Below are 15,116 nucleotides of genomic sequence, written 5' to 3' on the forward strand. Positions count from 1 at the left end.
TTTACCATGTAAAGAAAGAGTAAGAAGCCTGAAAATCTGTCCCTACATGCTTAAAAAAAATAAACAAACCACAAAAAACTAACTTATTACTAGAAAATTCCATCTTGGGAGGGTGGAGGGAAGAGGTTTCAGTGGTTTGAGCCCTCTTTCATGGTTTAGGATGTCAGAAGAATTACAGCCTTGTGTTACAGGCCATTGCTTTGCTAACTCTGCAACTTTTGTGGCTTCATAAGCACAGTAAGTCATTCTGCTTTTTGAAAGATTCCATGTTCATCCTTCTGTTGAAACATAGGTTGCCAGCTGGTTGGTGAGAGCAAGAATGAGAGTGCTCATTAGTTGAGTAGGCTAAAGAAAATACAGGAAACAAGGGAAAGCTTTTTGGAAGATTGCTTGCAAAAGAAATTAATAGCTCTGTTGGACAAGGACCTTTGTCCCTCTCAGTGAAGCACAAGGCTCTCTCTAGTGACTTGAAGCTGTACAGTTAACAATTTGTGCCATATGGAGTGAGTTAAATGGAATTTCTAATCCGGGTTCAGCAAGAAATTTAATGAACTTCAGGGGCTTTAGAAAGGATATGTCTCCCTTAAATCTCTTTCCATATCTTAGTTTGAATCTTAGCTGAGCATAATATGATGTGCATACATAACAAAATGATAGCAGCAGTGGGTTTCACAATACACTGGAAGTTGACAAGATTCCTAAAATTATGAATCACAACTTATTTTAAATGTGACACATTGTAGAAGGAGCCTTGATTATGAGTTTATCTGTTGCTGCTTTTTATTGTCTGAAAGATGCTGTGCTATGTGTTGAAAAAAAAAAAAAAACCCACAAAACCCAGGCGGCCCTGCAGGGAAATGATAGTGCAATTCCTAAATGTTTAAAGGCTCATGAAAGACAGAGGCCAATAAAAAGTTATTTTCAAAAGATATTTAAAAAGAAATGGTCAGGGAAGAAGATAAAATTGCTCTAAAATTGGTAGAATATGCCATGGGGTATGACCTGCAAAGGCTACATCAGTGAAGAACTGTTCTTGGGCCAGTTAATGAAAGAATATGGGTGCATGCATGTCTGTTGAGAAAGGAAGTTAAAAATAAGAGACAGCTTGAGTTCTGTGAAGCTATAATTACTGAATTTTCCTTTCAGCACCTAAGAGCCGTCTTCAGAACCGTTTACTTTTTCACCTGGCACATAAGGTATGATGTCTTTTCTTCACTCCTGCTTTGTTTGTTTTCTTTTCAATTTGATAATGTGTAATTTATGCTGACAACCTGGCAGAATAATTAAAATGTCTGTGACAGCAAGAGAACAAACATTTTCCATAACCACCCTTTTGTATTAAAATCTGGATGCGAAAGTGAGTGTGAAAACATAGAGTCGATGGCCTCAGCATGTATCTAAGGAAAGTCTTACAAGCACATTTCACATAAGTCATACAACAGGAACCTTATGGTATTTTTGATCACAAGGAACCTGGAACTCAAATAGAATCAGAAATGTATAAGTCACTATATTTCTTCTTCTGTGTACCAATTTTTTTGTAAGTTGCAGCTGCCTTGTATTTAGCAATTTGACCAAAGTGGTCTGTATGCTGTTACTGATCCTCCTAAGTCATTCAGTATCCAAGAAGTTACATTGTTTATAGCATGAAATTTACATTAGTTTCAACAAGAATTAAATGCTTATTTCATTTACCACACATAGCTATGTTCCCTTAAATTTGGGGTTGTGTTATACTTAACAAGTATTGTGCTACTGAAAAGACTGAGTTGAAAGAAAGTATAAATCGTGAATGTTAGCTTTGACATCATATTCTCTTTACTTATATCTTTGTTAAGAGAGAAATCTTAAAAAACATTTTTCTAGTGCTTCTGACACTGATGTTTGTGACAAAGAGAAGTTGAGTAATTATTAGTTCATCTGGTTAGTCTTTGGAATATAAAGGGTTTTACAAAATTGTGAAGCTCATTGCCTTTAGTTCTCTTCAGCAACTTCTCTTGCCTTTATGCTGGGGTATCATTTTGTGACTGACCCAAAGAGGGAGGAAAAGGATTTGAAGAAAACCTGACAGACAGCCGAAAACCAAATACATAATATTTTGTGGGTGAAAGAATTCATGATTACTGTTGAATTGGCAAAGGGAAGCACTGGAATAACTGATTTGAGTGATTAGGTGAATAGCCTCACCTTTACTATTGTAATACAAATATGATGGGTATGTTTAACTCTATTCCTTGACTTTATCCTTGTGTGCATGTTATGTACTATTCAGCAGTCCTTTAAAAATAAACAATTTAGTTAAAGAAACTGTAATTTTAAGAAGCTAATGAAAGAGATTTAATGCTGTAAATAAGTCTTGTGAAAACTAGTGCTTGTGTGTTGGGATGTCTTGAATTTTTGTGCTATACATGAGAAATAAGATTTGGATCTGCTAGGAGTAAGATTTCTGCTGGCTCACTTAATGACAGTCAAATCTTGTGTTAAAATTCTGTTTGTGAAATAATTTAGCTCTTTCCCTCTTATTCACCAAGGCATGTGACATGTAATTATGTATAAATCACACTTTAAAGGAAAATGTCTACTTAGTTTTCAGCCTCACATTTATCTAGTTTTAACTGGTCTGCCTGCTCTAAATGTTTGCTCTCTCCACTGGTCAAATTAACTTTAAAATAACAGAGGTTTTCCAGATGTTTAATATTAATCACCTGCTGTTTGCCAGCAAGGACAAAACTAATCCAGCTAATTAAAATGTTTTTCTCACTGAACTCATCTGAGAATATGTCACATTCTTTTTAGTTCGGTGATGAGAAGAAACTGATGAGCTCTCACCAGAATCTGCATGACATTACAGAAGATCAGCTTAGCTTGGCATCTATCCACTACATGCGGTCCCACTACCAAGAAGCTATTGATATCTACAAACGCATTCTTCTTGATAATCGGTGGGCACCTTTACTCTGAACCTTACTGCAATTTCTCTGATGCTGTTGGTATTTGAATTATATTTAGCTGCTTGGTTTCTGAAAGTAGGAAATTTTCCCAATCACTATGTCCTTTTCCCACCACAAAATGTGCACAAGTTGCAAACCCCTCAATTTTGTTCATTGCAAAGCATTATTGACAAATTCATGTTTAAAAAAAGTCTGCTCTCTTTTGCTTTCTTTAAGTGATATTTTTTTGTAATTAATTACGAGATTATTTTTTTCATTTTGTTACTTACTTCTGAGATGATATATGGTTATGTACCTGCTTTGTCTTTTTCTTCCCCGCCCCATGATGGCCAGTCTGGTGACCCTTGTTTGCAGTTACTGACTTCTTCACCTCTTAGCCTTTCTAAGAAGGGTTCGGTTCTTAGTTTTTATGTAGATTGTTCCTTGTATTTCTTTTGAGTCTGAAATTCTTTCAATTTCTGTTTAGCATAGAATCATAGAATGGTTTGGGATGGAAAGGACCTTAAAATCATCTAGTTCCAACCCTCCTGCCATAGGTAGGGACACCTCACACTAGATCATGAGGCCCAAGGCTCTGTCCAACTAGGCCTTGAACACTGCCAGGGATGGAGCATTTACCACTTACTTGGGCAACCTGTTCCAGTACCTCACCATCCTCACAGTAAAGAACTTCTTCCTTATATCTAACCTGAACTTCCCCTGTTTAAGTTTAAACCCGTTACCCCTTTTCCTGCTATGACATGACATGTCCTGCTATGACATGATGTTTTTCCTATCATATTCTGCAAGTTTTTAATTTGGAATTTAACAAATAGCAAATTGAATTCTCAAGTGGCTGAAATAATTGTTTAGTAAAATCGAAACTGCTTTCCCAGGAGACCCAGCTATCTTTTTTTCCGTTTGAATGCTTTAGAGAAGTCCATGATAATGCGTGTATATATGTCGTGTAATGCTCAGGGAAGAGAACTTTTAACTTCCAAGACCCATAGAAAGAAACACTCAGAGCTAAGCGGGTAACCTTCACAACAGTTACACTTTTATTGTTTCCACAAATGCCTGTCTATCTTTTGTGTCTAGTTCTTCTGGCTTGATAGCTTGTAATGGCAAGGATTTTTTGAAATAATTGTACTTCATATAAGATAATAATATCCATTAAAATATTTTCAAACTTCTATGTGCATATTAATGTATTTGCATAGAAAATCCTCTTCTGTAAGGTCAAATAGTGCTTGTCTTCTGTGCATTTTCTTAGTGAAAAGTTGCCACTATTTCCGCAATTTGCAAACCAAAAGTTTTACAGGTAATTCTTTAAAGCTGCAGTAGCTGCCATTGAAAGCACTAATGCAAATCTGGATCTGTGCAATCTTAGCTGACAGAGCTCTAATAACTCTAAGCATTTCTCGGAAACCCCAGTTTAGGCTCTTCAAAAGGGTTAGGCAAGGAAAAAGAGGTGGTGGGGTTGCACTGTATGTCAGGGAGTGCTTTGACAGCCTTGAACTCGATGTGGTGAGTGAGAAGGCTGAACATTTATGAATGAAGATCAAGGAGACGGCCAACCAAGCTGATATCCTGGTAGGAGTTTGTTATAGACCACCCAGCCAGGATGAAGCTGCACATGAAGTGTTCTTCAAACAACTGGGAGAAGTTTCACAACCACTTGCCCTTGTTCTTGTGGGGACTTCAACCTGCCAGATGTTTGCTGAAAGTACAACACAGCAGAGAAGAAACAATCCAGGAGGTTCTTGGGGTGTGTGGAAGATAACTTCCTAATCCAGCTGGTTACTGAGCCAACTAGGGGAGATGCTTGGCTGGATTTGCTGTTCGCAAACAGAGAAGGACTGGTGGGTGATGTGATAGTTAGAGGTAAAGTGATCAAAAAATGACTGAATTTTCCATCCTTGGAGAAGTCAGAAAGAAGGTCGGCAGAACCTTCACCTTCAACTTCCAGAGGGCTGACTGGCCTGTTTAGGATGCTGGTTGGCAGAATTCTTTGGGAAACATTACTGAAGGACAAAGGGGTCCAAGAAGGCTGGATGCTCTTCAAGAATGAAATCCTTAAGGTGTGGGAGCGCATGGTCCCTATGTGCTGAAAATCAAACTGGTGGCGAAGAGACCAGCCTGGCTGAACAGGGAGATATTGCTGAAACTCGGGAAAGAAAAGAAAATTTATCACCTGTGGAAGAAGGAACAGTTACCCCATGAAAAGTATAAGGGTATGGTTAAGTTATATAGAGAAAAAGTTAGAAAGGTGAAAAAGCACAGGTGGAGCTAAATCTGGCCACTGCCATAAAAGATAATAAAGCATGGTCTGGATAGGTGGGTTCTTTGCTGGGTTGCAAACTGGTGGTCGAGCCCAAAGAGTGGTGGTAAATGTCATCACATCTAGTTGGTGGCCAGTCACGAGTGGTGTCCCTCAGGGCTTGATGTTAGGGCCAGTGTTCTTTAATATCTTCATTGATAATCTGGATAAGGGAATCAAGGGTACCCTCAGTAAATTGTGGATGACAGTAGATTGGGTGGGAGTGTTGATCTGCTGAAGGATAGGAAGGCTCTGCAGAGGGATCTGGACAGGCTGGATTGATGGGTTGTGGCCAGTGATATGAAGTTCAACAAGATAAAGTGCCGGGTCCTGCATCTGGGCCACAACAACCTCATGCAATGATCCAGGCTTGGGGAAGAGCGGCTGGAAAGCTGCTCATGGATAAAGGACCTGGGGTGCTGGTTGACAGCTGCTGAACATGAGCCAACTTGTGCCCAGGCAGCCAAGAAGGCCAACAGCATCAGAAATAGTGTGGCCAGCAGGACCAGGGCAGTGATCATCCCTCTGTACTCTACACTGGTGAGGCCACACCTCGAATCCTATTTAGTTCCTATATCTTGAATTCAGTTCCAGGCTTCTCACTACAAAAAAGACATTGAAGTGGTGGAGTGGGTCTAGAGCGGGCAACAAAGTTGGTGAAGGGTCTGGAGAATAAGTCTTTAGAGGAATGGCTGAGGGAACTGGAGTTGTTTAGTCTGTAGAAGAGAAGGCTCAGGGGTGACCTTGTCGCTCTCTACAACTACCTGAAAGGAGGTTGTAGTGAGATTGGGGGTTGGTCTCTTCACCCAAGTAACAAGCTAATGGATAAGAGGAAATGGTCTCAAGCTGTGTGTAGGCTTACACTGGATATTAGGAAAAATTTCTTCACAGAGACGGTGGTCAGGCATTGGAACAGGCTGCCCAGGGAAGTGGTGGAATCACCATTCCTGGAAGTGTTCGCAAACCATGTAGATGAGACCCTCAGTGATATGGTTTAGTGGTGGTCTTGGCAGTCCTGGGGTAATGGTTGGACTTGACTTGATGATCTTAAGGGTCTTTTCCAACCTAGCTGATTTGGTGATTCTGTGATTTGACATGCTTGTAAAAGATGTATAGACACGTGAGAGCTTTATCACTGATTTTAATGTTCTGTAGTATAACTTTGTGGTGGAATTTAAATGTTCTCTTTAATCCTCTTTCCCACAGGGAATACCTGGCCTTGAATGTATATGTGGCCCTATGCTATTACAAACTGGATTACTATGACGTATCACAGGAAGTGCTAGCTGTTTATCTTCAGCAAGTTCCTGACAGTACCATTGCTCTTAACCTTAAGGCTTGTAACCATTTCCGCCTTCACAATGGGAAGGCTGCTGAGGTATCTATTGAACAGCCCTTCAGTTCACTTTTATTTTAGTTCAAGGTTCTGTACAGGGTTGTTTGGTTGGTTTTTTTCCTTATCTGTCTTAATGAGTAATGTTGATATAGGTCTTTATTTTGTCATTGTGGTCTTCTCTTAGGAATGTCACCTCTATCAGTTTTCCTGGTGTTAAGCCATCTGTCCTCGTGTGTGCCCAGTAATCTTAAACTTTTCCTACTTATGACCTTGTGTCTATATATATTACCCAATTGCTAAAACATTACATAAAACTGTTAAGGCAAAAACCTTCCAGTGATCCAGCATTGCTGGAGATGTCTTTCTGTCAGGCTTGTATGAAACTCGATTTATGCTTGTGTTAAAATTTTGGAATATATGTAATTCCAGGCAGAGCTCAAGAACTTGACAGAGAGTGCTTCATCATCATTTGAGTTTGGCAAAGAGCTCATTAAGCACAATCTGGTGAGTAATGTATTTCTTGGACTTAATATGAACTACACTCATTTGTAGAGCTTTCCTTGATGATTCATAAAATGGAATATTTTAGGACTTGCAGACCCAATTGAATCTCTGCTGCCACATAAATCCCACTCCAGACATCCTACCTATATAATCAATGCGCCATCAAGTGTATTTTTATCCATGGCATTTTTTCCTGTCAGTTTGAGACAGTGTCAGGGAAATGATAATGCTGTTGTTTTTAACCCCGAAGGCATATTAAAATAATTTATGTCCTGTAATAACACCTTTGCAAGTTATTTTGTGGAACCCAGTCAATAAGGACACTGTAGAAGCAACAGTTGTCAGGAAAAAGCTGCAGTGTTCAGCATGCTGCTGTGTGTTCTGCAGTTAAAAGGTCACTAATCACCTGTTAATTTTCCCTGCAGTGATATTATTTGCTGCTCAACCCCTAACAGTATATTGCTTTTGTTTAACAATGAGGAGTTGCTTGCTTTCTTTTTTCAAGAGTAGTCACAACAAACTAACACTTTTCCCCCCAAGAGTTAAAACTGCTTTCCAACTGATCTTTTGTAAGTCAACATTATTTATTTTGAATTTCTGTCTTTTTGCCAGTGGTTTACTGAATGTTAGATTCTGTTGGAGGAACTGTCATGTGAAACTGGAATGTAATTGACTGCTCCTAACCAATTTAGGATCTGGTGGCATTCTAAGTAAATGCAGAGTTGTTAGCCTAATTTTTCCATATGAACCCTTCATAAGCAAATTGTAATTTTGTATGTATTCCCCTCACTCTTGTCTCAGACCATATTATTCTTTAAAATCTTTGATATATAATGTATCACTGCTTTGAGTTGCTAAAAGCTGGAATAAGTTATTATTTACTGATGAGTTAAATACTTTATATTCTTCAGAATAAAGATTGTCACACAGCATAATTCTGTAGTTATATTAAAGTAGGGAATATGGTAATGTCAGTACCACTGCCCTTTTCCTATTGTTAATATAGGAATTTAAGGATTAATTTCCTTGAATTAAGAGATCATAGACAAGGTTTTGATAATAGTTATCAAGATGCTGCTTTTCTCTGCAGGTGGTGTTCCGAGGAGGAGAAGGGGCTTTGCAGGTCCTGCCTCCTCTGGTTGATGTTATTCCTGAGGCAAGACTGAATCTTGTGATTTACTATCTCCGGCAAGGTAAATAACACTTTCCTCTTCCATAGCTTCAGGGATGACATTAATTCATCTGATCTCAACTGACTATTCAATTAAATGCTTTCTTTTTTCTTTGTAGTGAAATGCAATTTATTTCGTTTTCTGCTCCTCTGGAAAATAATGATCTAAGAGCTCCCATGGCTTGTAGAGAAGGGCTTTCATTGTGTGCAGTCAAATAAATCTACTTCAGCAGGGTATTGGAGGTTCTTGGGCTGCAGAAGATGGCTTTGGGGATGACAGTGTTTATATGTTTATAGTGAGAGTTATACTAGTTACACTACTTCTGTAAATATGACACAGAGTATGAGCCAAAATCACTGTGAAAAAAGACTATAGTTTGTGAGCAAGACATTTCATTCCAAGTCTACTATACAACTCTCAAAGAATGCAGGTAGATAGCCAGAACCCGTTGGAAAGTATTGTTTCTCTTCTTAGTTGTCTGGCTTCTTTCAGTTTTATATGATTTTACTTTCAGAGCCATTCCTATTCCTTCATTGTGTTCCTTTATTCAACTGCAGCTTGACTGGCTGAGCACTGAGTAGGTGTTAACTGCAGTCATCTAATAGAAGGTGATGTGATAACTGCTTTTCAGTCCACTACTTTTTTATAATGTATTTTATAAGTTTAGATGACCAGAGCATCTGAAAGCAGAAAAATGTATTTTATTAATTTTTAAATAAATAAAATGCATGCCTACTTTTTTTTTTTCCCCCCAAATGTTAAAAAAATGCCAGGAAAAAAGGAGGTCTATACTTCTGGCAAAAGTAAGTCACACCACCTTGTTATTCCTTGCATCACAGTAAGCTCAAAGGGGAATCCGAGCATACACAAGCATAGTACATTGAAAAAGCTTTGTGAGTGTGATTGACTTGGAGTTTCAGATACTGATTCTAAGTAACATCTGTAGGATTTGTAATTAACAAGACCGGTGAGATTTAATCTTTTTAGTTGGAATAAGTTCTCTTTCGTGCTCAGTATCCCGGACTGCTTCTTTTGTCTTCATATACAATTGAAACACTGCCTCATTGTTTCAGTTCAACTCGGACTGTGACAAATTTTAGAATATCCCACTACTGATAACTATTAGCTGTTACAGAAATTTGTATTGTGGCAAATACAAATTTGCCACAATACAATAAAATAACATTATACAGCGTCCACTACTATCCCCTTATCCATACAAGCAGTCATACATCAGGTTAGTCAGTACATTTTAGCATTGGTAAATCTGTGCCTGCTGTTCCCAGCCACCTTTCTGTGCAGTATTTTGTTGCCAATATCACCATAGGTAATACTGCTATTATTACCAATAATATTGTTAATAATACTATGTTTCAAATTAAGTTCTACTTACACAGAAGGAAAGTACATGTTCTGCATCACTTAAGAGTCAGCCTTGTTTATAAATTTGCTGTCAAACTAGCAATAATTTTCATTAGTTAGTTTCTGTTCTTCACTGTGGTATACAAATGACTTGCATACTGACAAAGGAGCCAGTACAGCTGTCTCTCCAAAACTTAAAGGTTTCTGATAAAGGTAGGCTTGTGTTACAACATGCTCTGAGCTGGACTGACTGAAGCACAAACATGCATCCCATTTTTTTTCAGCTTTTTAAGGTAGTGACTTTTAGCAGGGTTTGGGGGTTGTTGGAGCCTGAAGAGCATAATTCCATGCCGATGGTCTACATTAATGAAAATGAAGGCTGCTGGTTTGTTTGTTTGTTTGTTTGTTTGTTTTTTCTCCTGTTGGTTAATGGTGAGCTAAGCTAGCCAAAATTAACAAAAAAACCCACCCTATTTGTAATTAAAAAAAAAAAATACTCTTCTGGCTAGTCTAGTACCTTGTGCTGGCTTCCTACATGACTGCTCAAAGGAATGGGTATATAAGCAGAGGGGCTGGATGGGAGCCATGCAGCTCCAATGTATATTGCCTTAAGTCACACTAGAGTACTGTCCCCACAGTGTATGGATGGTATGTACTAACAAAAAATAGTTTTGCTTGATGAGGCTGGTACAATGCTGTATTAACAAAATTTTGCCAGTAAAAAGGGCATCTTCACTAGGTTGGTTTACGAAGCTGACCATAGTGCCAGCATCTTTTTTGATTTAGGTGTTCAAGATCTTTTCAGTTTGTTTATTTCTTGGGTGGAAGGAAGTTGTTTGTTGAATTTAAACTTTACATTTAAACTTCTATACCAGTAGTGCTTTTTGCTTGTTAGAATTAGGATCAGGTAAGAGCTGCTAGATAGATTTTGAAATATTGACAAGGAAGAGAGTAAGTTTACCTCCAGATTCGTGTTACCTTATCCTCCTTAAGGGGTAAATAAATATGAGAAAAGACAAGAAGGTGATGGATTTATTATCTTGACCTTGTACTGTTGAAAAGGCAGCCACTGGATAATGAACAAGGGGAGCAAGTCATCTCTACTAGGAAAATTGTAGTAATAAAGAAGCTATTACTCACTCCATGTTTGTTGAGTTCTAGAAAACCATCACCATTGTGATATAAATTCACACTGATTTATAGTTATCTTTCTCCTTCTGTCTGACTGCTTTATTTCTTAGTCTATGACTATTGGGGAATGTTGTAGAGGACGAGTGACTTGTTCTAATACAATGTGCTATGGGTTGTCATGCATTCTAATGTCTGGTATTTCAGATGATGTGCAGGAGGCTTATAACCTGATGAAGGACCTGGAACCTACAGCTCCACAGGTAATTGGAAACTGATGTCATGGTACATAAAGACAGAGGTTATAAGTGGATATGAAATCTGCCACATACAAAACTGGTATCCTGAGGACAGCTTGTGCCATTCCCACTCTTAAAACTCTTGTGTTTTGCATCCTTATCAACAATAGACTTAATGTGCATGCATAAATTATATATGTGAATATGAACACTTAGGATGTTTTTTACTGTACTTCTTGGGGTTAACTAAGAATACAGCTCTGTTGTGTACAGACTTGATTCTGGGGAGTTGACCATTAGTGCGTAGATGAAGGCCCTTTTCCAACTACTTGTCACTTCTGCCGTGGTGATGGTTACCATCCCTCAGATCTGCTAGCTTAGATGCTTATGTGGATTGTCCTGAAACCATTTTTGTAAAAATTAGGTAGATTAGATTAAATGGTTTAAATAACAGGTCTTTTCTAATCCTATCTCACTTTGGCTGCAATGAGTGGGAAGTGCAGGGTCCCTTGGCTGCTACTGTAATTTTCTTCTGTGGCTGTTCCAACATCCTTAGTCTCTGATTTATTCCTCTTTGCAGTTTATTTTCCAAAGGTCACATAGCTGGGCATGAAAGGGACCTTTCATGAGTCTGTGTGAGGATTAGATGGAGGGAGGGGAAAGAAAACCTCAAGAACACAGATCTGGTGAATCTGTGCTAAGGAGTGTCTTCTGCTGTTGCTTTCCACTTCTTGCATTTTTCAGTATAGCAAGACTTACGTGAACGGTTGTTCAGCATCTGTTGATCCTTTAGCCTCTGTTTCTGATATATGTGCCTAATACACATAACATAGTGTCATTCTTGGTCACATTTTGAAACAAGAATCTTTGTGAGTTTTTTCCTCCTATTTTTTCACATGGAGCTCCCCACTAAGACTTGCAAGACTACTTGTATATCCTTCTTCAGGTCTTCTCAAATTTCTTCTTTGTCATGATACATATAGGGTAATAATTTGGCATCTGTAAGAGTTGGTAAATGTGCTAAAATTATTATTTAGCATGCTGCCTAGTATTCTCAGGTTATTTCTTTGCACTCCATTTTTGGTCTATGTAGGTGTTTCTCTTTCTCCATGTTTACATCTCATAGAATCATAGAATAGTTAGGGTTGGAAAGGACCTTAAGATCATCAAGTTCCAATCCCCCTGCCATGGGCAGGGACACCTCACACTAAACCATATCACCCAAGGCCTCATCCAACCTGGCCTTGAACACTGCCATGGATGGAGCATTCACAACCTCCCTGGGCAACCTCTTCCAGTGCCTCACCACCCTCACAGTAAAGAACTTCCTCCTTATATCCAATCTAAACTTCCCCTGTTTAAGTTTTAACCCGTTACCCTTTGTCCTATCACTACAGTCCCTAATGAAGAGTCCTTCCCCAGCATCCTTACAGGCTCCCTTCAGATACTGGAAGGCTGCTATGAGGTCTCCACGCAGCCTTCTCCAGGCTGAACAGACCCAACTTTCTCAGCCTGTCTTCATACGGGAGGTGCTCCAGCCCCTGATCATCCTCATGGCCCTCCTCTGGATTTGTTCCAACAGTTCCATGTCCTTTTTGTGTTGAGGACACCAGAACTGCACACAATACTCCAGGTGAGGTCTCACAAGAGCAGAGTAAAGGGGCAGGATCACCTCCTTCGACCTGCTGGTCACGCTCCTTTTGTGACAGTGCTGGCCAGATTTATCAAAAGTACTTATTAAAGCAGGTTTATAGAAATAATTCTTAATTAAAAGATTTTAGTAAGACAAATGAGTCTGTTACATGCTGAGAAAATCTTGTTTAGAGAAGAATTAAACTATACTTGTATCTCAGAGTAGAGATTACAGGGTACTCTAGTCCTGTTCCTAATTGCAGTAGAGTAATAAAATGACCACAGAGCACAAACCTAGTGACATTTTTGCCCTGATGAAAAATGCAGTGCATTTTGGAGCAAGGATGTTAGTGGTTATACTTAACCAATATGCATACTTATGTGAGATCTGTGCCTTAATATAACAATATAGCACTTATGATTCTTGGTTATATGACTGTGAAGAAAGCATGATAGTATGTTATGGTGTTCCTTCTGGTGTATTGTCTTTGAGCATAAGACTTACCAGAAACCACATTACACCTTTGCGTCCCACATACTTAGCAGAAGTGACTAACTAGTGAGTAAAATGCATTTTTTTGGGGTAACTTTGTCCTACTGTGCTGAAACACCATCATAGTATCATATTAACCAGGTACCTGTTAAACTGATTTGGGATAGAGTTTGTATCTAAGAAGAAAATATGTACACATAGGTGGCTCTTACTCGTCTCCTCAAATCTTCACTTCGTCCTCTCTAATGCATTTAACTTCTTTCTTTTTTTTCCCCCAGGAGTACATCCTCAAAGGAGTGGTAAATGCAGCAGTTGGACAAGAAATGGGCTTGGTAAGTGAAGCCCATGAGATTCTCCAACTTCTCCAATAGCAGAATATGAACAGATCCATAGGGACTGGAATGGAGTAAAAGAGCCAGTCATTTAATTGCAGGATCTCTGAGTCTCTTAATCTTCTTCTGTATAATACTCGATCTAGAATGAGTGAAATGCAAATCTCTGTTGCTAGTCCTGACAATAAATCAAGGTGAATTTGACTTTTCTGTCCTGCTTCCAAAAGGCCTGTTTGCCTTCTAGGCATATATAGTGGTACATCCCTGTCCGTTCCTCAGCGTGTATTTTCACTGTGTATTGGAGCATCAGCTCTGGAACTCATGTTGGTTTTGTTTTTTTCTTTTGTCTCCCAGAGAGATCATCTGAAAATTGCTCAGCAGTTTTTCCAGTTGGTGGGTGAATCAGCCAGTGAATGTGGTATGTTTGAAATGTTCTTTCTCCATTATGTAATCCTTCTTACAGTATCCAAATATATACCATCATATCTCTGTCTAACTGCTGACTGTTAGCATGACACTTGCTAGGTATTTTGTTGTATAGTGTAACAGTCTAACATATATTTGAAAACAAATTTGCAAGCTTAAATTAGCAGTCTCGATTCTAAACCTTACTACATGAATTTGGCTGGAAAAGAGGCTATACTGCAAGCTGCTAGTCTTCACTGATAGATTCTGTGGCAGTTTGCCTTTGACTAATAATCCCCATTACAGAAACAGAAGACAACAGCATAATTAGAGGAAGTGTGTGGCTGATGCCTCACAGGTACAAATCTAGGACTGCTAGCAAATGCCTATCGAGTTCATAGAGTTCTAGCACTGAGTGTGCCCTGGAACTGAGGATGATAAAAATGTAAAGAAGAATTGGACAACAGAGAGAAATGGAGGCTCTGTGACTAACTCTTTGGTGGAATTAAAAAAAAACAAGAAAGCAAAAATGAAACTTAACAACAAAATCAATATATTTTCAATATTTACTTATTCAATAACATACCAAAACAAGACCTTGTTTTCCCTTCTCCTTAGCAAAGTAAAACCAAAATCCCAAATAAAAAGACAGTAGCTGGAACACAGAAATTCAGCCAAAATGGCGCTTCGATTGTAGGCATTGTCTCTAGAACTGTTTCTTTAGGTGGAAAACTTAAGCATGTTTATGGTGCAGAGAGCTTATAGTCCTCAGAGACAGAACATTGTCTCCTGTGTCCATGGTGACTAAAGAGAAGGAGCTCAAGAGGCAGAGCGGCAGCACTGATGAAACTTTCAGAAATACTGTTGAGCCATTATGTTCAGCCCTTGCAGCCCTTATTCTGTTGAGATTATGCAGGAGAGTGCTTCATGTTGGAAGGCTGGAAGTGATTCCATAGATGAGGTTTTTCTAACGCATTCCTTTTGCATTGCGGCTTTCCCTTTGGAGCTGGGATCCAAGTTAACAGAAAGAAGCAATATGAACTGCAGTAGTGGAGAATTCATTGGGCATGTAACTAACAGGGTTTGTGATGCCAGTAAAGTCACAGCGTGAGTGATAAAATGGTGGTAGACCTCTTAATGCCCATAACATTCATGCAGGTGTCATGAGTGACTGTAGCACACATGGATAAAAATAATGCAGAGGTAGTCTGAGAAGAGATACCCTGAAAAGATGTATAGTGAAGATGTAACCCAAACCCCAAA

The 15,116-nt window shown here is 38.9% G+C and overlaps 1 protein-coding gene across 4 annotated transcripts in view; it reads left to right on the forward strand.

Annotated features, from left to right (window-relative positions):
• IFT56 (intraflagellar transport 56) overlaps positions 1 to 15,116 on the forward strand; it is a 49,162-nt gene that overhangs the window by 13,087 nt on the left and 20,959 nt on the right. For 2 of the 4 annotated variants that reach the window (XR_009742917.1, XM_061450642.1), the window contains exons 5-12: positions 1,147 to 1,196; positions 2,797 to 2,942; positions 6,457 to 6,628; positions 7,016 to 7,090; positions 8,181 to 8,283; positions 10,960 to 11,015; positions 13,395 to 13,448; positions 13,803 to 13,866. Coding sequence is in view for 2 of the 4 variants with exons in the window: in XM_061450642.1 (XP_061306626.1) it covers positions 1,147 to 1,196; positions 2,797 to 2,942; positions 6,457 to 6,628; positions 7,016 to 7,090; positions 8,181 to 8,283; positions 10,960 to 11,015; positions 13,395 to 13,448; positions 13,803 to 13,866 (720 nt within the window). In the remaining 2 variants the exon portion in view is untranslated. The remainder of the gene's footprint in view (positions 1 to 1,146; positions 1,197 to 2,796; positions 2,943 to 6,456; positions 6,629 to 7,015; positions 7,091 to 8,180; positions 8,284 to 10,959; positions 11,016 to 13,394; positions 13,449 to 13,802; positions 13,867 to 15,116) is intronic. The other 2 variants (XR_009742918.1, XM_061450644.1) reach the window with 1 other exon arrangement.

This window comes from Pezoporus flaviventris, unplaced genomic scaffold, assembly GCF_033815535.1.
Source record: "Pezoporus flaviventris isolate CSIRO_AGI_PZ_B2104156 unplaced genomic scaffold, CSIRO_AGI_Pfla_v1 ptg000011l, whole genome shotgun sequence".
NCBI lineage: Eukaryota > Metazoa > Chordata > Aves > Psittaciformes > Psittacidae > Pezoporus > Pezoporus flaviventris.